We start from the raw sequence: 24938 nt of genomic DNA on the forward strand, positions 1-24938 counted from the left end.
CCGTCGCTCTCAGTTCACAGTTCGCGCGATTGCAAAGTGAAAGCAAAAAACAAGCGGAAATTCAAACGCGATTTCAATATGTCACATATTGACAGTGGCTCACCGATGCCAATGACATAATTACCCAGCTACATTTCCACTGGATGGAATTACGGAGAAGGAGGACTACTTCCAAATTATTTAAGTTCACCTCAGATCAACAGCCAGACAATGGAAACCTGGACACCAATCCCACAAACAAAGGCTTTCCCAAAGCCTTAACCTCAACACTACTGAAAATGTTTTGCATATCCTTAAAAGCCAGGTTTGCGCCAGGAAACCAACCATCTTAAACAAACTCTACGAAAAATTTACCAAGACGAGTGGCGAAATATCCAACCAGAATTATGCCAAAAGCTGATTAGAGAAAATCGAAATTAAATTCAAACTTGTGCACCTAATTCTTGTTTTTTAAATTCATTGAAGATGCTTACTGTACTAACATTCCACTGTGGAAAAAGAATAGTTCAAATAAATAACTAGAAGCCCAAATTACCATGACATTTACACCAATGCTGAGTGCATGTAAAGTTTTGTCCAGAACTGCAAACTTGCTCGAGGGCATTTTGTCATAATTTAGTCCCTACTCCCTAGCTGTTAATCTTTCCAAAATAATTCATGTACCATATTTGTCTACCTTTTTCATTTTTTATACTTCTTATTACATAAATACTTCTCTTTAAAACATCTCTTATGTGGCTCTTTTTGCAAACTCTGCTTTTCCACGAGTGTGAAAATTATTTAGCATGTACTCAGCATGAGAACAAACTCAGCCAAGCAAAGGAGAAAAATGGAGTGATGAGGTTAAGAAGAGGCTAAACATGGTGCGAGGGCGGGCAGGCAGAGGAGGAGAAAGGAGGCTGGTGGTTGCTAGAGGTTTATTTTCCCTGTTCTAGAGAGCTGTGTGGCGTTTCTGCGATTCTCAGACATTTCCTGCCCTGGCCACTGAAAATAACCCACAGGAAAACAGCCTGACCTGCTGCACATCAATGCTCTATTCAAATTCAATGTCTGACTGCCTCAAAGGCTGACTTTCACATGCTCTTGAACACAAATCGCTCGTTTCACCTGTCCAACCTGTTGCACACTGGCGGTTCATGCAATGAAGCTGTGGCTCACCTGGTATTACAGGACAGTAATAAAAGCTCGCTACATCAATTTGCAGGTCCTTTTTTCCCACATGGACAAAGAAAAGCATGCCATTGTTCCTGGTATAAAGATGCCCTTCTTATCTCACACTATAAAACATCTTTACTCTGCAGTATCACTTCAGAAAGATGATGAAAGAGAGGAAAAAAAGAGCTAATAGAAAAAAAGAGGATTAAAAAAATTATTTTAATCAATAGAGATAAATACTTAGAACTTTCTGCTTTTCTATTGAATGTGATTGTGAACCTAATATTTCACAGTTAAACAAAAACTAATAAGAATTTTAGTCTGAGACCACATACTTCTGCATGTGATGAGCTGCATGGCGCTAACACGTTGACGCGTTAACGCACGGGGCGATCCACGTTAACTCGCTAATGGAGATTTGCCGTGTTAATGCGGTTAAATAAATTATGGCATTAAAGTCATTTTAACGAGATTAACACTGACAGCACTGATATTTTCCAATTAAATATTGATATCCCATCAATAATGTACATTTGATCTTATATAACCGTGTAACCATTTCTTGTACGGTTTTTGTACAATTACAACGAATTCATTTTCCAAACATGATAAGACTTGATAAAGTTTTTATAAAGCTGTAAATAGATTTATACATTTTTTAGGTTCAGGACCTAAAACACGTGGGCATGTCCTTGGGGAGGTCCTGAAAGTAGTTAACGCTTGAGCTAGTCTGAATGAAACTTTTCACAAGCATCATCACACACACAGCGATTATTAGCATCTCTACGGTTTTAAAAAAAGATTGTATTAAATCCCAATTCTTATGATTTTCCTCTATGTTATGTTAATTTCACTATCCTAGTACGAATGAGATGTTATGTTCTCTGGTTGCATTTATTTCACATGTCATGTATGTAACTTCACCAAAATCTGTATCCACAACATGATTTTTGTACAAGTCACTGCTAAATACAGGATGAAGAATTAGGAGTAAAGAAATGTCACAGACATAAAGCATAACAGAGCTGCTGCATTTTATGGAAAATTCTGTTTTATTTAAAATGTTTTGTGGGTGTTATTAATCATTCCTGTATTGAGTAAAAATACAAATAGATAGTTTTTAAAAATATAAACAAAATACTGTGATGGCAGCAGTCTGAGTTTAAATGTGTCAAAGTGCTGCCGTCAGCCTGCAGGTAAATTGAAATTGAAAGCAAAGATATGAATCCAGGAGTACACAGTTTGTATTATAATTGGAGACCTTACATTACTGACCAAAGAAATCAATACATGTACTGATTTCACTGGTTAATAATTAAATTAACCCTAACCCTATATCATTCTGTTGTTAATCATTTATAAACAACCACGTTTTTGTCATCTGAATAAATACAGCAAAGATATTAGGAATAACAAGATAAATTAGTAGCTTTTCATCCTCCGTGCTTTAGGATCTTAACCAGCCCTCCTGAGGGCTAGAAGAGCTAAACTGCTGAGGATTAACCTACTTTAATCCTTCTAAAATAAATCCCCCAAATGACCAGAATCAGAAATAAACGGTCATGAGGCTCACTTGTTAGAGTGTGTACTGAGTCCGAGTCCTCTGCAGTGGCTTGGGTTTGATCCCTAAACTCCAGTGAACCAGGAAAATCTGACTCTTGAGATTTAAAATATCTTTTTAAAGAGCATGCAGACTGAGATTGGCAGCAGTGATTGGCTATCAACAAAATCAGTATACAAGAGATAAAAAGATAAACAGAAAAACAACTGTGTCACCACCCCGACTCCTTCTCCCTCCACCTTTCTGACTCTCTCTTAAACTGCTTCTATCAACTCAAATAGCTGAGAAAAAATTGATTAACAAAGCAGCGTACCTCTCATACTCATGTTCCTGACATCTGTGGTATGGATCCTGCACCTCGTAGATGTCTGCATCAGCTGCATCTGGGTCATGAGGCCAGCCCAGCCTGGCACTGTGAAACGGCAGATTCATGTATTCCGGGATTTCCTCATAGAGCGGGACGTTCTCATACTCCGCCAAGCCTTCTATGCCTTCTCCGCAAATATCAGCCTCCCCTATGCAGCTACTGGGCCTCTCCAGGCTCCTCTTGCCCCGGTTTGACTCGACGCTGGTGCAGTCCAGGGACTGCCCTCCCTTGGCAAGCAGCTTTGGCAGCATCTTCACTGACAGCCGGAGTTCCAGCAGCTTCCGGAAAGAGAGGCTCCTCTTTGGAGAGTTGGCCCGGGTTGCCAGGTCAGCTGCAGAGAAAGACTGCGCCCTCTGCTTGCCCCCCAGCACCGGGGCTCGACTCTTAGGCGGCACGCTGCTCCTGGTGGGGATCTGTCGACTGAAGAAGGTCACGTAGGGTCGCGAGAAGCGCCAGCTTGTTTTCTCCTGAGGAGGAGCGGGCAGCTCCCTCATTGGGGTGTTAGCATGTGGAGGTGCAGGAGGGCAGATGGAGGGTGGAGGAGGTGCGGGCAGGCTGTGTCTCTGCGGTTTTCTTGGCGGTGCCCTCGGCGACTGTTCCTCCTCAGCGGAGAAGGCTTTCCTGTCGTTCGCCAGAGGAGGGTGACAGCTGAGTTTGATCTGTTTAGGGAGGCTATGACTGATGGGGTACCGCTCAAAGTCGCCGTACCCATCCTCCTCATCTTCCTCGGCCCGGCGCGCCTCACCCTCTTTACTGTGGCTGACAGAGTCGGGCTGTGAGAGTAGGTCTAAGGAGTGGGAGTTGTTTTTGTTAAGATTGGGGTTTATGCGAAATGACCTGTGGAGATGAGGTGACAGAGAGGTTTGCCGAGGAGGCGGGACAGGCGCGTCAGCCTCATCGTCTCCTAAACCTGAGTCTTTTGGGGGTGAACTGTCATCACACGCATCCGGTTTGAGCTCCTCGCTCTCTGTACTGAGAGACAGAGCAGCTAGTTTCCCCTCAGCTTCCTTCATCTCAGTTCTTTGTTTCTGCTCCTCCACAAACTGCTCCTGAGCACCACCCTCCAGACCATCCTGCCTCACCAACGCCGGCTTTTTAAGTTTACGAGGCTGAGGGACTGGGAGAGGCTTGCTAGGAGCAGCGGGGACCTGCAGATCAGGGTGTGACTGGGTAGGAGACACTCTGCTGACAGTGTTGCTGCTTTCAGAGTACTCTGTAGGCAATTCAAGAGGAGAGATGCTTGAGAAGACAATGATGCCACCTATGACATCACAGGCTGACTTCAAGTGTGTGTTTTGGGCCTCCGTCGATACTTTAGAGACATCGAGCTCAGCAGCAGGGCTTTCCTGATTTTTTAAAGTTACTTCCTGCTCCTTAGTCCTCTGTACCTCCTTGCTTACCGGTCCCCTATCAAGGTGTTTCTGTCTCTGAGGTTTACCCCTGGGCTTTTTGCTAATCTGCACACTTTCACCCTTATCTTCCTCTTGATTTTCTCCACCCTTTCGTGGCTTTGACCCCACGAACCCCTCTTTGGAAATGCCATTCTCTAACAGCTCTTTGTGTGAATGTCCCCCAGCCTCAGATGTGCTCCCATTTTCCAGGGGCTGACACTGTGCACAGTCCCGGAGCCCACAGGAGCAGGTGGGAATGATGTAATCCGATTCACGTCTGCTAGCCTCAGATAATATCCCGTTTTTGGAGTTGAGAAGATTGAGGCCATCATCAAAAGCCTCCTGCTGTTCCTGAGATGGGATAAGCAGTTCAGCAGGCTTGGGTGGCGGCGGGGGTGAAACCAGGGGAGAAGAGGCAACAGAGTATTTGGGGATGCATGGTTTGGGGGCAACAGCCGGTTTTGCCCTCTTCAGAGTGGAAGGGGAGGGCTGGGAGACCGCCAAAGGCTGACAAATGAGTCCCGGTTTGGGAGCGACGGGTGGGGGTGAAGGTTTGGTAGTGACGGGGAGTTTAGGTTTGGGAGCTAATGGAGGCTTCTTTACACCTGTGTGTTAGAAAGAGAGGGAGTGTCAGACACAAAAGCCATGCCTCCTCTAATGTAAGCACAGGCAAGCTCAGGTCACAAGGTCACTGACAGGGCGAAGATAGGAAATGAGTAATTTTCAACTATTTTGCACCATCTTCCCCGTTATAACAAAGTATTTACTCATGAGTGTGAACTGACGTAGCTAATGTTTGAAGGTGGCAGCAAATCTAGATTATTTGATTCAAACATGCTTAATTTCTGACATATTTGGTATGGCTGGACCAGATTTCTTTGCATAGTTTGCATTTTCTGATAATTCTGAAAGCTTTTATTTATTTCTCTATCAGTTCAGTTTATATTTCTGATTGAAAATGTTCAGTGTTGTTGTTTAATGTTGTAGCAGTTCACTATAATAACCTTGGCGTTTACTGTATTATCTCTTCTTGGTCCAATTTTTCCTTAAATAAGTCACAGTTTATTCTTATTTGTCGATAGACCTGTGTACTCAAGAGCATTTCCTACTCTTCTTCATGACAGTTTGTTTTCCTGAAAAAAATCCTTGCTTAGCATTCCTAATCCTATTAGGAAATAATCTGATTAAATAAAGGTTAAAATAGAAAAAAAAAGTATAGTCGTTAATTTAAAAAAAAACCTCTGGTTTAGGATTGTAGGCTATATTTTCCACTCTATTGGTTCAAACTGTTGGCTGGCCGACACCACGAGAAGTCGAGTCATCGAGCGGATGTTTCGGAAAAGGCCAACGATCGAAAACCGCTCTCCGGTTGCAGCTGAAAGCCTGACTCCAACCAAATTCCCTTCAAAAACATCGCAAAACATTAATTCACTGTGACTGCAACCAGTAATAACTACTAATAAATAGTGATTGAATTTTTTTCTGATCACCGAGAACCACCCTTCAATTCGGCGCACACTTCATGTTAGTAAGCGTACACTTTGCGAAGTGCTTCACCCAAACTTAAGAAAAACCCCACGATGGATGGCGGTGTTGGTAAGAAGAGTGTGGATACACAACTTTTAATTTTATTGTTTCTTTCTGTTTTATCTATGAGCCGAATCTGTCAGCGTATGCAACAACAGCATGTAAAGTCATAAACTACACTCTGGAAGACACACAACCATATTTATTAAAGAAGCAACTTTAAATTCGCATGTTTTAAAACGGAATCTGGTGTTATGTTTAGTTCTATAAGGCAACGCCGGGCATATTTATTAAAACGTTTAAAAAGTATAACCCCCAAATAAAATGAAAAGACTTTCATCCAGAGACATGTTTGCTGCTTTTCGTGAAATGTTTGGGCTGCAGCTTGATATTAAGTCCGACATGTTTCAGGAACAGCAGGACAGATGTTTTGAGACAAAGGATTTAACCCCCTCCAGCTGCAACAGAGGTTTAGATAACAAAAAGAAACTGCTGTTTTTCACTGAGTTTTTACAAAGCACTCAAACTGAGGTCGGAACAGTTCACCTTTATGTCTTTTTGGAAGCTGTTATTAAGAAAAACTGTAATTAACTCTGGCTGGATAAAAATAGAGTGGTGCTACCGACAGCTACAGCGTGGAAATTGACCATTTCTTTCTGAAAAAGTATCACGAATAAAACTAAAAGACATTACATGTACTTTTATTGCCACAAAATACGCTTGCAAAGCAGATTTTTTTCAGCTCCCCCACGACACAAACCTGTGCTCATGACTCCCGACTTGCTCCTCTCTCCATGAGTAAATTTACTTTCAATGGAATTGCGAGGAAATCTGCGTTTTTTCCTCCTTCGACATTATTGTCAGCGTGAAATCCGCTCCGTGGGTGAAACATGCAGATACATCTCTGTGGTTCCTTATCTCGCCAGCGGATGCGCGGATAAAGTCTTAATGCCTGCTACTTTTCCCATTTTTCCAAGTTTTCAGCCACGGTGCTTTTCCTCCAACTGTGTAAATCTAAATTGGACATAGCAAACAACAGATTTCCGGTCCTAGTTTACAAAATACATTACATTTCAAAGAAGACGTATAGAAAATTAAATTGTGAAGTAAAGCGTGTATGTTAGCACATTGTCTTCAAACATACGAGTCCATTGAAATATATCGCAATTGCAGTTGTTTTACTTAAAATCTTAGCACTCTACAGTGTTAAAAACATGAAGCATTTTATTTTGAAGATAACTTCCGTTTTTTTGCGCGCTAATTTTCGAAAACTTCACTCTCCTGTGCCCCCTTGCATTAACGGATGGGAAACCACACTACCGCTCGTGACCACCTGAGGCTCTCTAAAGCGTATCGAGCCGAACGTTCGTTTTCGGCGTTTGGAAGACACAGAGGCATTATGGAAGTTGTAGGCGAGCTTTAGCAACCGGCTAACAACTAACTTCTCAGCCGCTGCTCCTACCCTGATTACTGTTGCCTACAACTTCAGAATGCTAAACGGGCTGCGTGTTGATGGCGGAGAGCAATGACTGAGGAGTTTGATGAAGATGTGGTGTTTGAGGTACGTATTACCACCCCTGTTTATTAGCAAAACTTGCAACCGATGCTTTGTCATACCGCTCGAGTTCTGTACTAAATATAGGAGCTACGAGCCCAATTCATTAGCTAGCCGAGCTAGCTATCAGTCCTGCCGTTTGCCCCGTTGCCATGCACTGCCAATCCTAAGCATTTCCACATATTTGGCTGGCTGCTTAACCGTGTTCCTACCAAGGAGCTTTGGTGGTCATGAGAAGGGGCTGAGCCGGGCTAGTTGTGCGCATTGTTTGTTGGTGTTTCATCACTACTAAGAGGTGGGGTGGGGATGACCACGTCCAATGCGTCGGTTCTGAAAAATGACACACACACCTCTGCATCCAGGATGATGACAACATGAGCTGCGACTTCGTGTGACCATGCATGTGAGTGGCAGTTAATATTTGTTTAACCGTCTGTGCAGGCTGGTGCTATATGCGTTTTTATGTTGGCTTATCAGAGCTGCAGCAGAGGAGCAGCTGGGGAGAACTGGGTCAGACATCGTTTGGGCAAATTTTAGCAGGGGGATATTTTTCTGCTTTCTGCATGGCTGATTTGCTTCTGAGCTTTCTTAAAGCAGGCAGCAATACCTCTGTTTATACCTCTCTGACAGGGAAGGATTATAACATGACACCTTGTGCTTAGACTTGAGGAGAGAAGAACTAGGTGCCTGCTGACATCTGTGTGAGTGTGAGATGATTTCCAGATTCACATCCTCCCAGAGTAGAGAAGAAGGTGCATGGGAGAGAGGGTAGAGACTGAGGGAAAGTCTCTGCCTTTCCCTCGTCTTTTTATTCACGGCAAGACAAACTGGGACAAAAATCGGGATGAGTGTCAGCTCACCCTGAATCCAGTTGATTAATCTAATCATCACATTTCCTCTCCTTCTCCCAGTCTTCATCCGTCCGGCTCTGTTTTATGCAATTTCCCCCCTCCTCCTTAACCGGTCTCTTTCTTTCTCTCTTTGCAGAATTCTCCTCTTTTCCAGTATCTGCAGGATCTAGGGCACACAGACTTTGAGGCATGTCCGACAGCATCACAGGAGGAGGAATATGGCGAGCAAGAGGGAGACCTCACCTCTCCCGGTGGAGACCCACAGAAAACCTCAGTGAGTTCCCCACATCCTCTCCCAGAAACGACACACTAACAACCACTTGATCTAAATCAAACCTCTAACACATTGCTCCCAAGTGACACACAAACCAGACAAAGACATGATCTTAAAATACAATAAAAGGCTTTGTAGATAGAACTTGTTATTAAAAAAACACAATCCATGAGTGACAAAGAACATAAAAGCAGTTATTCGTTCTTCAAAAAGGGTGGGAAAAAACCACAGGGATCTTTGAAGCAATGTGTTTGTTAGCTGAAGAACATAATTAGTTTGTTTAAAATGTATAAAAACAGTTTTGCATTATTCCTCTGTGGAAAAAATCTTACAAAGTCAGACTAAAATCCAATGTTAAGTTAGTTTTAAAATAGGATATTTGAGTTTAGGAATAATTCTTAATTTCTTTTTTGTGGATTATTTACCTGGTTGATTGGTCTATAAAATGTCTGAAAATGAAATAAATGCACAAATTAACAGTAGTCTGTGCTTTTGTAATCTCACTTCTGGCCATTTGTTAAACAAAAATTTGTTACACGGTTGAGTGAATGGAACACAGATTCAGCTTAAAATAAATTTATAAGCAAGAGACTGCTTGACATCCAGCTCCGACCTTACAGTCAGTTAATCTTTATTGCATAATCATGATCCATAGAAGGAAAATACATTACATAAAACACAAGAAATTACATATATATTAAATCTGTTACATAAATTAATAACAACAATAATATTTCTTGTTTTATTTTTGGATCATTTCATTTATTCATTGGTCTATAAAGTGTCTGAAAATAGTGAAAAATGAGAAAAAAGTTAAGATCTTTAAGGTATTAAAAGGTTAATTTTTTTTATTAGATATAAACTGTTCAGATGGTGGAACCTGTCCATTTATTTGCCTGTAATTACTGAAAAAATAGCAATAGCAATAAGATTTAACAATATCCTTATTAACATTAATAACAATGGAGCCGAAAAAGAAATACTGAGAAAAATCTGTTTGCCCCTTCAGAACATGTTACGAGCCAAACACTGCAGCGTGCTTTACGTGGATCAGTTTCTGACACCAGCTCTCTGTTAGAGCTCAGATAGGCTGCACATTAAGTTTTAGGTCATATAAAACATCTTCTTCATTGTCAAACAAGCCCTCATCAGGTTAGGTTATTGCTCTAACCATGTTTTCTGCAGCCCTGAGCGGGCAGCATGTGTGCACGATTGTGCAGTCAGGCAGAAAGTAATTGATCTGGATATTGACTCCTCACACATATTGACACGCAGTCGTCCACAGACAGCGGTTGCATGAGTTGTGTTTATATGTTTCACTTTGGACAGACATTGAGAGCAGGGCTTCATGCACACTGATTCAGGTATATTTTTCTCTCCCTGCTGCTGCTCTGATTCTCAGAAGAGAACGCCTGAATACGATTACCGACATGCTGCTTTCCGCCTGACGTAATTCCTGCCTCTGTGAGCGTCCATTTACAGCCTGCGTGTGTGTGCTGATGATCACATGTGTGCTACATGCTTTTTTCCCCCTGCAATTAAAAGATTTAAACTCCTGAATTTTTAATGGTACTTTCATCATGCTAACCGTAAACGTCTGCGGTTTGAAGCGGCCTGTGATTCAGTCTGAGGATGGGAAGCTCAGGACAACATGACTCGGCCTCCCCTCCTCCTGAAATGGGAAATGGTGTTCAGGAACTTTCCGTATGTGTCATGCTTCCTCCCTGCTGTGCACTGTTGTTCTAAGGAGTCAAGGAGGATGAGGGACTCAGATCAGGCAGGAAAGCTTTTTGGTTGTTCCACCGTGATCCGTTTCCTGGAGTCCAGATAAAGCTGGAGCTCAAGCAAAAACGATTCGACCACATAGACAGATCTCATTACAGTAAAATCCTGACCCTAACACGGGGTAAACGCACAGCGTGTTTAAAGATTCTGAAAAATAAGCTGTTTGTTTATTCGGTTTTTGAGGTGGCATTATTCCCGAAGTTACACTACTGATGAATGAATAATGCTTCCCTCTCAGCTACTTCTTTACTGTGCTTCCTTACTTTAATTATAGGTCCAAATACAACCCCAGTTCTAAAAAAGTTGGGTGCTGTAAAATCTCATAAAGCCTTTTTTATTCACAGTAGAACATTGATAGCACATCTAATGTTTAAACCTTGAAAATTGAACATTTTAGGAAAAATAAAGTAATTTAAAATTTTGATGACAGCGACATGTGTCAAAATGTTGAGATGGGGGCAACAAAAGGCTAGAAAAGGAAGTTGTACTAAAAAGAAACAGCTTGAGGAACATTTTGCAAATAATTCAGTTCATTGGCAACAGGTCAGTGACATGGCTGGGAATGAGAAAGAGCATCTGAGTAAGGCAGAGTTTCTTATTAAAGAAGTTCACCAAGTTCCAGTCTGTTTCATGGAAGGCCTTTCATATTTCAGCAAGACAATGCTGAGCCACATACTGAAGCTGTTACAACACTATGGCATCATAGTAGAAGTGTCACAGTGCTGAACTAGTCTGCCTGTAATCCAGATCTTCTGGAGCATCGTGAAGGGAAAAATACCCAGAAGAAGACCCAGGATTGTTGAGCAGCTAGAATCATCTATCAGACAAGAACAGGACAACATTCCTCCCCCAAAAATCCAGCAGCTGCTCTCTTTAGTTCCCAGATGTTTACAGACTGTTTTTAAAAGAAGAGGGAATGCTGCACAGTGGTAAACACAGCTCAGTCCCAACTTCTTAAAAACATTTTCTCAGTTTAAATGGTTGATCTATTTCTGTGTTTCCAGAGTTGTTATAATTTTGCATTTTCAAATGAGCTTTTCTTTCAGTTTCATTTTGAGGCTTGCTTTGAGTTTACCTTCAGTTAGATTGGTCATTTCAGCTTTGTTCTTATATTGTTGGAAATCTTTAGTTTTGGTTTTGCTTTTACTATATTCAGAATTTGTTTTGTTTTTAATCGCTGTTATATCGAGGTTGCTTGTCTGGAGAATATTTAAGAAGTTGCAAACGCAGCACGTTTGGAGGCAGCTGACTCACAGCCACGGAGACAGTCAACAGTGCATTTATGCTTCTGTGTTAAATCTGCACCACAGGTACATCGTAGCTGAAAACCCTGCACTGTAACCTGAGAACTACATGTTGCTGTTAATGCAGAAGCCATAGGTATTTCAGGTGTTCATTATACTTTCCACACCAGAGTGAACAGAGTTGTGGTCCACACTGGCAGCACACATGGTGATGGGTTAGACTCACTCTCTGATCAGTAATCAATACGACCGCAGCCTTTAGACTAATAACACTTTGGATTTTTTTCTTTTCATCCCCAGAGAAAAAGGGTCAGAGTGGCCTGGCTGCCCATGTCGGATCAATAACCCCCTGCTTCTGCTGTAAACTGGAGCACATGCAGACTTCAGATAATGTTATCACGCTAATCTCCAGGCTGGCCTTCATTTTTTTGTAACATTAGCAGAACAAGAACCAAAGCCTCCAGGCCGAAAACGTCTTTCAAAATGAGTCCTGTTTTTTTTAACAAAGCATTTCACTGATACCACTAAGCAACACTAAGCAGATTAGTGAAAAGAAAATCCCATTCATGACTAGTACACGGGTTGGATTTGTTTTTTTGTTGTTTTAGCCGCACATGAAAAAATACGTTACAACATACCAAAAAGCCAGAGGCTCGCCGTCTCAGTTAATCGTATATTTTACTGTGCTAGGAATCCAGGCTCCTAGGAAGCGAGAAATAAAACAGAAGTGTGTCTGCATTGTGTCGAATGAAGGGCGTACAAACTTTTCATATTTCTGGAATCAAAGGAGCCCGTCCTTTTCCTCTGTCCGGCCTGCATTTTTGAAGGGATAAAAGGTAGTCTTGTTGAGGCAGAAAGTGTAAACGCTAAACTAGAAATTCATCAAAGTGAAGCGGTTGTGTGGCTTTCGTGCCCTGGTGCTGATATAAAAGACTCGTGGGTGTTTCACAAACACACATTGCACTTATTGTGGTTGCCTGAAAGGCTTTGTCTCCTGGGATACTCCTTTTTTTTCCCTTTTTTTTTTGGAAGTGTGTTTGCACACTCGTTCTGGGACTCGAAGCAAACCAAAACAGTCTGAAGACATGTGGGTGCAGAGCAGTGATCCAGCAGGTCAATGGTTTCCAGTGCATCTGAGTCACTGAACTGAATGACACACTTAAATTTGAAATTTTTGAAGGGAAGTATTTGGATCGGAGAGTAGAGAATGGTTGTTTATTGTTTATTGATGTTTTTCTTGTGTTTTTTAAATTAATATAGCCTTTTTTTCATTATAATAGCTGTGTACTTTGTTGTCCTGATTGAGGTTTTCTATCAGTTGTTTGTTTTGTGTTAAAAATGTAATAAATATGTTGGCAAACAAAAAGTCATAGAGGTGATTCATAGTGGGATATTTCACTTTTATTCTTTTGTTTACTATTGGCGGGATAAAATATTGCATGAAGCTGGAATGGAATCCTGACCTAAATGATCCAAACCTTTCCCTTGTGTGTAATATGCAGGGCTTATGGAGACTGGCTGAGGCCTTATGGAGATGGAGCCCATTTCACCAGGCGGCAGCATCTCGCAAGCTGGACCAGAAGCTGGTAGGTGCAGGAAGACTGGCACTGAAACCAGCGCCTACAGTTCGTGTTTTTGTTTGGTTTGTTTTTGTTTTGTTTTTTTAAAATAAACTTTTTTTTTTGCCCTCTGCAGGACTGCATGTTCGGCCAGTACTCGGTCAGGTGCATTCTGGACCAGGACGTGCTGCTGCAGGAGGACGTGGAGCTGATCGAGCTCTTAGACCCGAGTCTGCTCACCCTCGGCTCCTCACCCTCTGGCTCGCCTCGCAGAGCGAACACCTTACCTAGACCGAGCCTCATCGCCAAGCCCTCCCTATGGTACGCCACTTTGAAACAGACAGTCGAGAACTCCCTTTCACAAATATTGAATGACTTTTTTTGCATCCAAGGTATTGGATATCTTCTACAAAACTAAATGTCAAATTTTTTGACCAAAATTCTTATCATATGAAACTTAGCTATTCTGTAGGCTTTCATTGGCACAGAAGCGCCACCTTCAATCATAGGAAAACTGGCTTAAATGGCAGGTGGCCTTTAAGGGGAGTGTTGTTTCAAGTGGTCAATGAAGTGAGGGGCCGCACTAAAGTTTGACAGGAAATAAATAAGGATTATTGTCTTTATAAAGCTGGTTGCATTTAAAGTCTCTATTATTAAGTTTTACAGGTGAATAGTCTTAGTTTGTCAATGAAGCTCTTACAGTTCAAAATTCTTTTGGCTAAAATTGATGTTTCATAAAGCTTTTAAGTGAAAAGGTCTCTATGAGGTCAAGAATGAACCTCTGTGTTCATTATTTTTAATGATTCATGAAAATCCAGCATCTTAGTGGGAGTTTTACATCAAAGAGCTTCAAAAACAGGAATTTAACAATGTTTGATGAATGCTGATGCTGGAGAAAATCCAGTGCAGATATAAATTGCATCACACACAGGATGATGTGGTGCATGATCGTTATAGCTTTAATTAATGTGACTCCAGAACCACAGAAGACATTACACAGCCGTTTACTCCCACGTACTCCCCAACTCTAATAATCTAACACTGACATGTAAAATTGTTGCCCTTTTATCCGGGCTCAGTACATATAAATGTTGACAGGGTCAAAATTCCTCCCTGTGCTCGTCTCTCAGGGACATGGCCGGGCTGGTCGGCCTGGCCTCAGTGCTGCTGGGGCTCTGCTCCGTGTCTGGGGGCCTGTGGTCGCTGGCTGCAGCTCCGTGGGGCTTGGCCCTGCTGGGCTGGGTGGGACTGAGGATGGTCACGTTGTGGAGACAGGGCCGTATGCAGAGAGCTGTCCACACCAGGGCCACCCAGCTCCAGACTCTGGTTCACAACGGCAAGACCCTGACGGGGCTGTCCCGAAAAGCCCTGCGTCTGGTGCAGGAGACTGAAGTCATCTCCAGAGGTTTCACCCTGTAAGTGTGCTTGTTTTACATCCACCCACACATCAATCGATCAGTGTAGTTAAGGTGGGCATTTACAGAATGTTGTCCCATATTTGACTGTTTATGCTAAACTAATTCTGTGTCCTAACCATTAGTTATCCTCTGTGTTTATCTTGGTTAATCGTTGATTTTTAGCCTACTGTGGTCTCTGTCTGTCTGTAGGCATGATGCACTGTATGTCACAGTCAATAAACAAGGGGAAAACAATCAGCATCACAATATAAAACAAAATGCCTTTTGGCAAAAATTCATAGTTCACTGTGCCTGGTGGTTATTTAGCTGCTAGAAGCTAATAATCATAGATATAAGCACTCTTTTAATATAAAAGGGCATCTTTGTGTATATATATCTATGGCTGATTTGACAAATGTGCTCACATGCTACATGCAAATATTGTAACGTTACTCACAGCTTTTCGAACAGTCTACATTTTACTGTAAAACAAGTTGTAAACTATCAGCGCCTGACATTTGGTTGACTTATCAGTGATGCTTCCTGCTGATAGCACCCTTTTTCAGGTCTTTTATTCTGAACGGCTCGGTTTTTCTGCTTGGAAGTTGAAAGAACAGTGTGGAGCTCCTGGTAGTGCATCCCATCACACACAGTCATTTCAGAGGATTACAAGGGCACACATATATGCACAGCCTTGATTGTTTTCCTCTGATGTCTCTGTGTACTCCTCTGTGTCCACATTTTACTGGAGTCAGTGATGATGAGCGTTTTCTTTTTTTAACCCCTAAGTGACCAAGTGGAGTCATTTTTGAACCCATCCATATAAGTGATATGTTTATCTAATTATTTTTTCCCTGAAGTTGTCCGTCGGCTTCTAGAACTTTGTTTAAAATATGTAAAATATTCTAATTTTCATCTTCTAATCACTATATTGTAGTGTTTTGCAATAAACCAGGACTAACAGACCTGCAGAGGTCCTCTTTTGCCTCCACCTTTTTTACACAAAAGCTGCTGGAGGATGGATTTGGTTATCTTTGGACAGCTATTTACATGCTGCTAGCTTGGATTAATACTCAAGTATTGATTCATTTAAGAAAAGATGATGTGTTGAGTTGCGTAGCTGTTCTTGTCACACCTGCTTGTTTCTGACACTAAAGCGTTTCTAACCCGTCTCAGTGTCTTTGTCTCGTCTTCTGTGATGTGTTGTTCAGTGTTGTGTGTTGCCCCCCTGCCTCTTTGGGACGTCTCCACAGTTGTATCACATTTCACTTGTCAAGTTTGCTCGACAGGGTGAGTGCGGCCAGCTCCTTTAGCAGGGCGGGGCCGGGGGCGGGGCTACGTGGCCAACAGCTCATCGGACTGAGGAAGGCCTTGTACCGGGCGCTGCGTTCGGCCTTCAGGGCATCGCGCAGGGCCACCTGTCACATGCTCAAGGCATATCCTTTACCTGAGATAACTGGGAGTGGATGCTGTTGTCAGGGAATTCTTTATTTTCATGATTTTTAAGCTTTTAGGAGCTTGAATTTAGACAGTTTCTTCTCTTCAGTATTTGAATGTCCTTTACCGAACTCCTAATTGAATTTATCGTTGTCATCAAAGCGTGGTCACATATCTGAGGGAAATGTGATTGTCTTTGAAGGTTGAGGCTTTGATGGTGTGGGTGGAAATCCCAAAGCTTCCTTTGATGACAGTCAAGGCTACCTCTTTAAACTATTCGAAAAGATCCGCGCAGATCTATATAAAATGAGAAATTTATAAACTTCTATGTATTTATGCAAAAGAGACTTTCCACACTTCTATCACTTGTCCTTAATGCCCATCAACGTTCCCTCTGAACTCTGAGATCGATAATGTGACCAACTACGTGTCCGCGGTGCCTCTGAAGGAGCTGGGGCTTGGCCTGGGTATCGAACACCTGGGAGACGAGCAGGCCCAGGAGCTTACGGATGACTACAGCCTGCCTGCCTTGAAGGTAAAGCCCAAGGGTCAAAGGCAGTTAATCAAATTCTCATTGCGTTTACAATTTTGGCTTCCACTCATTATTAAAACACAAAAATCAGGAAAAGCACAGTTTTTTTTCCCCCTAAAGACGTCTGTTTCTTTTTCTAAAATTCAAAAAATCTTTGATTTTTGATAACATCTCTGCTCCCCCTGTTAAATAATCCTGATTTCAGTTAACCAAAACAGTCGTTATTATGAATTTTGCCATATACTTTCTGTTTCCTGTTTATTTTCAGACACATTTTCGGACACTTTTAGCCAAATCGCTTATTTTCTTCAACCTTTTAGAGCTCGATAAATAACTAGGATACAAAAAAGTCTATTCATGCTCTGACCTCACTTTGGCTTCTGATTTTCAAAAACCTGAAGCAGTGCTGAAGAAAGAGAGGAAGTGTGTTGGTTATATCGAAGCAAGAACGCCTGAAAGAAGCTATTTATCTCAGGTTTATTGGCTTGTCTTAATGCAGATGCTGTTCCAGCTGTGGGTCGGTCAAAGCTCCGAATGTTTCCGTCGGCTGGCCCTTCTCCTCTCTCCAAGCCGAGTAGAGGAGTCTGAGGAAATCAGACCCACAGAAGACGCCTCCTCTCCTCTTCCTCTTCCTCCTCCGCTCTACCGGTCCATCTCCGCCGTGACCGAGCCCCTCCATCACGCTCTGGCGAGCTGTCTCGGCGAAGTGCAGCGCAGCTTCGACTTTCACAGACACTTTGAGACCCAGCCGAGGACCACAGGCTGCGACAGGACAGGGCGAGCCAGAGAGAAATGCCGAGAGCTCAACACCCTCCACACCTCCATCCGAAGCCTGCAGCTGCACCTGAAAGCGCTGCTCAGCGAGTGAGAAAACCTTGAATAATCTCGTTCTAAATAAAAGGAGACCGTGTACCATTCAGAGATAGCAGGTCACCATAGCAACAAAGCAGAACATATACAGGGAGTGCAGAATTATTAGGCAAGTTGTATTTTTGAGGAATAATTTTATTATTGAACAACAACCATGTTCTCAATGAACCCAAAAAACTCATTAATATCAAAGCTGAATGTTTTTGGAAGTAGTTTTTAGTTTGAGCTATTTTAGGGGGATATCTGTGTGTGCAGGTGACTATTACTGTGCAGAATTATTAGGCAACTTAACAAAAAACAAATATATACCCATTTCAATTATTTATTTTTACCAGTGAAACCAATATAACATCTCCACATTCACAAATATACATTTCTGACATTCAAAAACAAAACAAAAACAAATCAGTGACCAATATAGCCACCTTTCTTTGCAAGGACACTCAAAAGCCTGCCATCCATGGATTCTGTCAGTGTTTTGATCTGTTCACCATCAACATTGCGTGCAGCAGCAACCACAGCCTCCCAGACACTGTTCAGAGAGGTGTACTGTTTTCCCTCCTTGTAAATCTCACATTTGATGATGGACCACAGGTTCTCAATGGGGTTCAGATCAGGTGAACAAGGAGGCCATGTCATTAGTTTTTCTTCTTTTATACCCTTTCTTGCCAGCCACGCTGTGGAGTACTTGGACGCGTGTGATGGAGCATTGTCCTGCATGAAAATCATGTTTTTCTTGAAGGATGCAGACTTCTTCCTGTACCACTGCTTGAAGAAGGTGTCTTCCAGAAACTGGCAGTAGGACTGGGAGTTGAGCTTGACTCCATCCTCAACCCGAAAAGGCCCCACAAGCTCATCTTTGATGATACCAGCCCAAACCAGTACTCCACCTCCACCTTGCTGGCGTCTGAGTTGGACTGGAGCTCTCTGCCCTTTACCAATCCAGCCACGGGCCCATCCATCTGGCCCATCAATACTCACTCTCATTTCATCAGTCCATAAAACCTTAGAAAAACCAGTCTTGAGATATTTCTTGGCCCAGTCTTGACGTTTCAGCTTGTGTGTCTTGTTCAGTGGTGGTCGTCTTTCAGCCTTTCTTACCTTGGCCATGTCCCTGAGTATTGCACACCTTGTGCTTTTGGGCACTCCAGTGATGTTGCAGCTCTGAAATATGGCCAAACTGGTGGCAAGTGGCATCTTGGCAGCTGCACGCTTGACTTTTCTCAGTTCATGGGCAGTTATTTTGCACCTTGGTTTTTCCACACGCTTCTTGCGACCCTGTTGACTATTTTGAATGAAACGCTTGATTCTTCGATGATCACGCTTCAGAAGCTTTGCAATTTTGAGACTGCTGCATCCCTCTGCAAGATATCTCACTACTTTTGACTTTTCTGAGCCTGTCAAGTCCTTCTTTTGACCCATTTTGCCAAAGGAAAGGACGTTGCCTAATAATTATGCACATCTGATATAGGGTGTTGATGTCATTAGACCACACCCCTTCTCATTACAGAGATGCACATCACCTAATATGCTTAATTGGTAGTAGGCTTTCGAGCCTATACATCTTGGAGTAAGACAACATGCATGAAGAGGATGATGTGGACAAAATACTCATTTGCCTAATAATTCTGCACTCCCTGTAGAAGAAAATTGTGTATAAAGAACCTCTTTCTTTGTCATCATCAGGATGATCATCCTGGAGGACGACCTGGAGAAGCTGATGGTGTCCAAGGAGCTGACGGAGTTGACGCTCGAGGGCTACCAGGACCTGAGCGACCGGCTCCACCAGCTGCAGCCACACATGCAGGCTAGCACTGGCTGCTGGGAGGACACCATCAGTCAGGTGGAGCGCATGCTGAGACGAGCCAACGCCTGTACAGGTGAGGCGGGTCAAACGCATAATGTCAGGTTCGACCTGTGAAGGCATCGCAGTGACTTCCACGTTATCAGCTCAGTGGTTTCACGTAACTTCAGGCCTATTTTTATCCCTCCTTCCTTTACCATGACTCAAGACTGTTGCCGGTCATGAAGGAAGTTGCTTAAACACATTGTAGGACAAGAAATAGACCAATCATAGCACAGCTGTCTGCACAGTGACCAAACTGTTGCTTTCCCACAATAATGTTAGTCTGAAATCTTTCTGTGTAGCCAGCGCTGAGTGTCTGGAGCAGTGCAGTCCTCCTCCACCTGAGGTTCCCGATCCTCCTCCATCCTACCCGCTGATCCTGGACAGAGACCCCGTGCCGGAGGAGCTGGTAAGATCAGCTGTCGACTGTTTAACATTAAATCTGAAGCTATTTTTAGCACGATTGTTGAGTATTTTTTGTCAGGACAGGAAACCATGTGTATAACTCGTGCCCCTTCCCCTGATGACTTATTGCCCTGTTGTCAGCCTCTCCCACTCTTTTATTCGACCAGGAGTGGGAGGCCTACGTGTCTGACTCGGACTCTGATGGCGAAGGCAGAGGGTCATGGTCTGACATGTTGTCACCGGAGGAGCGGGAGCGGCAGCGGCGGGAGAGGGAGGAGTCCCGTCGCGTCCTGTCTGAGCTGAAAGCTGTCCTGGGCTTCCGTGCGTCAGAGGGGGAGAGGATGAAGAGGAAGCAGCTGCTCTTCAGCGACCAAGGTCTGCACTGGACGTTCGAAAAACGCGTCTACTGATCCTCAGGATGACAGTTCATAAAATCTGCGTGTACATTTTTAAATGCATGCAGGCAAAACGAATAATTATTACTAAAATTTTGAGCTAATGTTCCTTATTAATGTTATGTTATAGTTAGCAGCAGAGCCTAATAAATAATTATTATTCCTACAAGTTTCCCCACCAGCAGATGTCACTGAAATCATCCACGTCTTTCTTTCTTTCTCGCAGCCGCCGTGGGGCTTTCGGTTCACACAGAGGGTTCAGACCCTTCCACTCAGCCGTCAGACGATCTGACATCTGTGGGCAAAGGAGAACCTGCCATCGACAGAGGAAACAACCTATCAGAGCGCTCTGCTGGAAATGAAGAGAAGGAGCAGGAAGGAAGACACGATGGGGTGAGGCCTAACCCCTCCACCGACCCCGTGACAGAGTTCAGCTGCGGTGTGGAGCAATCAGAGATGGGAGGAACGTCTGTCTGCAGCAGAGGAGGAGGAGGTGCGTCAGAGCTGCACCAGTATGATGGCGTCCTGGAGGAGGGGGAGGGGCAGAACGGCCTGGACTGCTTCCTGAAGCCTAAAGTCTCCGCCGTCTCTGTGATGGACAGACTGACGGAGATCCACGGCTCTGAGGCGCTCAGCTTCAGCTCCGCCCTCGCAGCTCAGGTGGCTGCTCGCTCACACTCCCTCATCAGCATGGAGGAGCAGACGTTCGGAGATGATGATGACAAGGAGGAGAAAGAGGGGGACGACGAAGAGGGCAGAGACAGACAAAACCCAGAGAAGGACTAGAGATGAAACCGCTTTAACCGAGCACTAAGCAGAGACAGTGTTTATGTCTGTGTTACATCAGAGAAAATCCAGCCCACGACACTCTGTCACCCATCCGTCCACATTACTGTACATTACCCACAATTCTTACTGCTCTGTTTGCTGTTAAAACTCAGGTACCAGAACCACTATAACAACATGAAGACCTTACAGTGTTGAGGTCAGCAGACCCCGGTGTCATCCACACTCTGAAACGTGATCACAGTCGCTCTGTAGATGTGGAAGAAACTTCTGATTGTATGAGAAGAAAAACTGTTTTAGTTGCACATTTTTTAACTTTAAATCAGAGCTGCACTGTGTGTTCAGGCAGAAACCCCTCCACAGTCATCTGATTTTATTCATTTATAATAATAACACGAAAAATTTTATAAAATTGGAATTTGAAAAAATTTATTCAAAATATAAAGAATAACAAGCGACCTGTAGGCTGAAAGGCTGCAGATGGCTTCCTTTAGTTCTCTTCCTCCTTTCCTGTCTCCTCTCACCTGTTCTCATCCAATAAAGGTTTAGAACTCCTTAAAAATTGCAAAGTTTGGACCCAAATACAGGACGCTGGAGACAGATAAGTATCTAAAAACACTCGGAGGCATAACAGCAGCTGAACACAGTTAAGAGGCGAGAATAGTCAGGGAATCGGGTAAAGGACACAAAGCTAACCTTCAGTAAAGCAGGAAGTAACCCAAAACGAACCAAGCTGCATTAAACAATGCTGGCATTAAACATGAAGACAGAGGGGCAAGCTGCCAACAAAGCTCAATATAACCAGGCTTTCTCTGCTTTAGGTGGCTTAAAATTAACATTTGTTTTACAGCTCTGCGTGAGGCTGTTTATTTCGACAGCTGCACACGAGAGCTCCAAAACGCTGCAGACATTTAAATATTAAAAGGTGACTCGGTGTGTTCAGGTCTGACGCTCTCTGACGAAGGAATCACTTTAGTTCAAACTAAGTCATTTACTTTTTATATTCTCAATTCAGTGGGTTTCCAACGGAAGATTGTTCTCGCCATTGGAAAAAAATAAATACATCTCGCCATGAGACGACTTATAAATGTAAACATCTGAGATAATAATCTTTTTTTTTCCTGTGGCGTTAAAAAGCTTTCACAGATTTTAAACAAAACTCTGAACATAACCTGCTCCAGCATAGGTTGCCATGGTGATTCAGCCTGGTGAAAAGAGGCTTTAAGCCTGTTCTGCAGTACACCATTCTGAGCCTGAGACACAAACAGAAAGACAAAACTGAGAGAGGAGCAGATGAGGAAACGCCAGGGGAACTGTACTCACAGGAAGTAAACTCAAACCAGGAATTCAACACTAACACCAACTTAAATAAAACAATAAAAAAAAAAGTGTACTGCAGGTTCTACATGCTTAGCCAGTTTCTAAATATGAATCCAAAAGTTTTTAATACACATCAGGAAATCTGAGCCTTAATGTTTCAGGGAGTAAAATACACAGTGAAATCTGTCCAGGAGCGATTTTCTGTCTGAACACACACACCGAGGAGCTGAAGGTCAAATCAGCTGATTTCTTAAGGATCTGTGTGAGAGGCAGCTCTGCGGGAAAAGGAAGTGAAGCTATTTTTACAATCAGCGCTTTTATTTTTGTCCTCGTGGGGGCTTCTGCGCCCCTGATGGGACTCGGAGGAGGTGACATGTAGCTGAACGTGCGTCCACAATCCTGTTTCCAGTGACGTTTTGTGAACTGCTCACAGTTCGATCCCCTTTCTCTGCGTCAGTGTTTACAGGGCCACGCTCAGCGGAAGGGTCGGGCTCAAACGTGTGAGTTTAATGATCTGCTGTGAGTTTACGTTCACCTCTACGGGTACGGTATTAAAAGAAACAAAGGTGTATTTCTCTCATTTGTCTGACAGCCCTGATGCTGGCCCCGCCTCCAACCCAACCAGCCCTCTCTCCTGTCACCGTGTCTGCCTTGTCCTCCTGCATTTTTCAGTGTGAAATAAAAAACCATCCTGGAAGTTTGTCCTCACGCTCGTGTGTCACAGCGGGGTTAAAGAACAGGTTGGGTCGGTTATTTGATCTGTTTCGTGTGGGATTTTGTTCTTGCCTGACTTACAACAGCTGCAGCTGCTGCTGCGCCTTCTTTGGGTCCCTCTTGGCTTTGGAGGCAAATACTTAGATCTGCAGTGGGCAGAGGTAGCTGCTAAAGTTACTTTTAGTTAACTAAACTAAAACTAAACCCTAACTCTTTCCTCTGTGAATGCCAAATAGAGCTGACACTTGTTTTGGTCATATTTCAAGCCTGGCTATGCATTAAGAAGTCAATGAGGGGTATCTCTGCCCTTCTAATGGTCATCAAATCTCATCTTTAATGATGTATACTGAGGTGTTAAAACACTTTAATTAGGGTACATGGAAGGTCTTCATGGTGGAAAGAGTTAATGTAGGTGGGAGTAAGGCACTTCACCAAAAACCAAGAACAGACATATGCTCAAAGAGATCTTAAAAACAGCCTGAATCAGTTACAATTGTTCATCTTGTATCTGTTCAGCTGACCTTACTAGTGCCGAATTGGACCTCTTTTTGTCTTCTAAACTGCAATAATTCTACATGGCACAGATTCAATAAGGTGCTGGTAATATTTCTCTGAGATGGCTTCCAGTAGAGCATCCTAAAGGTGCTCCGTTGGACTATGGAGGGCGTTTGAGTACAGAGTACATCAGAAGATATGCACACTGTGGCCGTTAAGGGATGGCAACAATCAAAGAATATATGCAGGTAGGCCATGGAGTTTAAACAATACTCAGTTGGTACTAAGGAGGTAAAAGTGTGCATATCCTGCACACAAGCAGCAGCAACCTGAACTATGGATACAAGGAAGGGATGGATCCATGCTTTTATGATTTTTACATTAAATTCTAACCCTGAATGTCACAGCAAGAATCAAGACTTGGGCAACATTTTTTCATCTTCTGTGGTCTTATTTTGGTGAGCCTATTTTAACTGGAGCCTCAGTTTCCTGTTCTTAGCTGACAGGATGCATGCTCAATCATCCAGACAAGTAAATCCCAAAAAGTTGATTCTGTTCATCTGGCCGTAGTGTTCTCAGTGGGAGAAACGTTTCAGTGCAGACTGAAGAAGTCGCTTGGATGAGTGACAAAACGTTTCTCCCACTAAAAACGCTATGTCCAGATAAACAGAATTAACTTTTATGGATTAGCTGACAGGAGCAGCGGTCGGTGTGGTCTTCTGCTGCTGTAGCCCATCTGCTTCCAGATTTGACGTACTGCGCGTTCAGAGATTCTCTTCCTCGTAACTGGGTTATAAAGTGGTTATTTAAGTTACTGTTGCCTCTCTGTCAGCTCAAAGGCCGAATCACATTTATAGTCACTAAAATCTGATGCTCAGTTTGAACTTCAGCAGGTTGTCTCGTTCGTGTCTACATGCCTAAATGCGCTGAGCTGCGGATGATTGGACATTTGCATTAACTAACAGTTGAACATTTTGCCTAACAAAGTGTGTGGTGAGTTTTTATAAACCATAGCAAATTAAGTAGGAGAGCCATTAAAATAAACTTTGTTTATCACAGAAGTGGGAAGTTAATTTCTTACGGCAGCTTAAAAAACACTCCCAAAAACAAGTTAAACACAAACTATAATAAACCTCATGACACAACCAGGAGCAGAACCTGCTACTCTGTAACTGCAAGATATTTACCTGAGAAATCTACAATTCTGACTTAATGAGACATCTTAAAATCTCCAAAGAGACTGCACTGACAAAGTTCAATTTCATGGAAGCAATACTGAGCTCTTTGTTCAGTATAATACAGTTTTGTTATGGTTTAGGTTTGAATCATTAAGAGATAAAGGCTTCTTTGTCTGTCGACTTGCCCCATAGCCAGCCTGAATCTGATCTGTTCAAGTGATCCTGGAGAAACACTTCAAACTGCTAAGGTACCAGCAGAAAATAACAAATAACACCATCTATGCTACTCAGAGA

General features: G+C 43.0%; 2 protein-coding genes across 4 annotated transcripts in view; one reads left to right on the plus strand and one right to left on the minus strand.

Moving 5' to 3' along the window:
- Nucleotides 1–7022, minus strand: part of fgd6 (FYVE, RhoGEF and PH domain containing 6) — a 32847-nt gene extending 25825 nt beyond the window's left edge. Inside the window, exons 1-2 of the mRNA XM_026146937.2 lie at nucleotides 6762–7022; nucleotides 3030–5079 (exon numbers count right to left, since the gene is read on the minus strand). Of these exons, the coding sequence (XP_026002722.1) occupies nucleotides 3030–5079; nucleotides 6762–6771 (2060 nt within the window). The 5' untranslated portion in view covers nucleotides 6772–7022. The remainder of the gene's footprint in view (nucleotides 1–3029; nucleotides 5080–6761) is intronic.
- Nucleotides 7023–7363: 341 nt separating this feature from the next.
- Nucleotides 7364–21667, plus strand: vezt (vezatin, adherens junctions transmembrane protein). Of its 3 annotated transcripts, none has more exons than XM_080291429.1 (12): nucleotides 7364–7562; nucleotides 8544–8681; nucleotides 13213–13296; nucleotides 13406–13590; nucleotides 14400–14684; nucleotides 15944–16101; nucleotides 16490–16638; nucleotides 17135–17499; nucleotides 19192–19385; nucleotides 19654–19760; nucleotides 19924–20131; nucleotides 20378–21667. In XM_080291429.1, exons 1-12 carry the CDS (start codon nucleotides 7527–7529, stop codon nucleotides 20935–20937), a joined length of 2469 nt encoding a protein of 822 aa, XP_080147555.1. In that variant the 5' UTR covers nucleotides 7364–7526; the 3' UTR covers nucleotides 20938–21667. The 3 variants fall into 3 exon arrangements, with proteins under 3 accessions (XP_080147555.1, XP_080147556.1, XP_080147557.1); XM_080291430.1 differs by having other exon boundaries at nucleotides 15956–16101; XM_080291431.1 differs by lacking the exon at nucleotides 7364–7562 and adding an exon at nucleotides 7825–7959.
- The last annotated feature ends 3271 nt before the right edge of the window (nucleotides 21668–24938 follow it).

Source organism: Astatotilapia calliptera, chromosome 17, assembly GCF_964374335.1.
Source record: "Astatotilapia calliptera chromosome 17, fAstCal68.1, whole genome shotgun sequence".
Classification (NCBI taxonomy): domain Eukaryota; kingdom Metazoa; phylum Chordata; class Actinopteri; order Cichliformes; family Cichlidae; genus Astatotilapia; species Astatotilapia calliptera.

Bases quoted from the DNA above. Each gene is read 5' to 3' on its own strand.
- vezt (XM_080291429.1), top strand. From the start codon at position 7,527: ATGACTGAGGAGTTTGATGAAGATGTGGTGTTTGAG. The intron at 8,682-13,212 runs GTGAGTTCCCCA...TGTAATATGCAG, and splicing joins GAGACCCACAGAAAACCTCA to GGCTTATGGAGACTGGCTGA. The intron at 16,639-17,134 runs GTAAAGCCCAAG...GTCTTAATGCAG, and splicing joins ACAGCCTGCCTGCCTTGAAG to ATGCTGTTCCAGCTGTGGGT.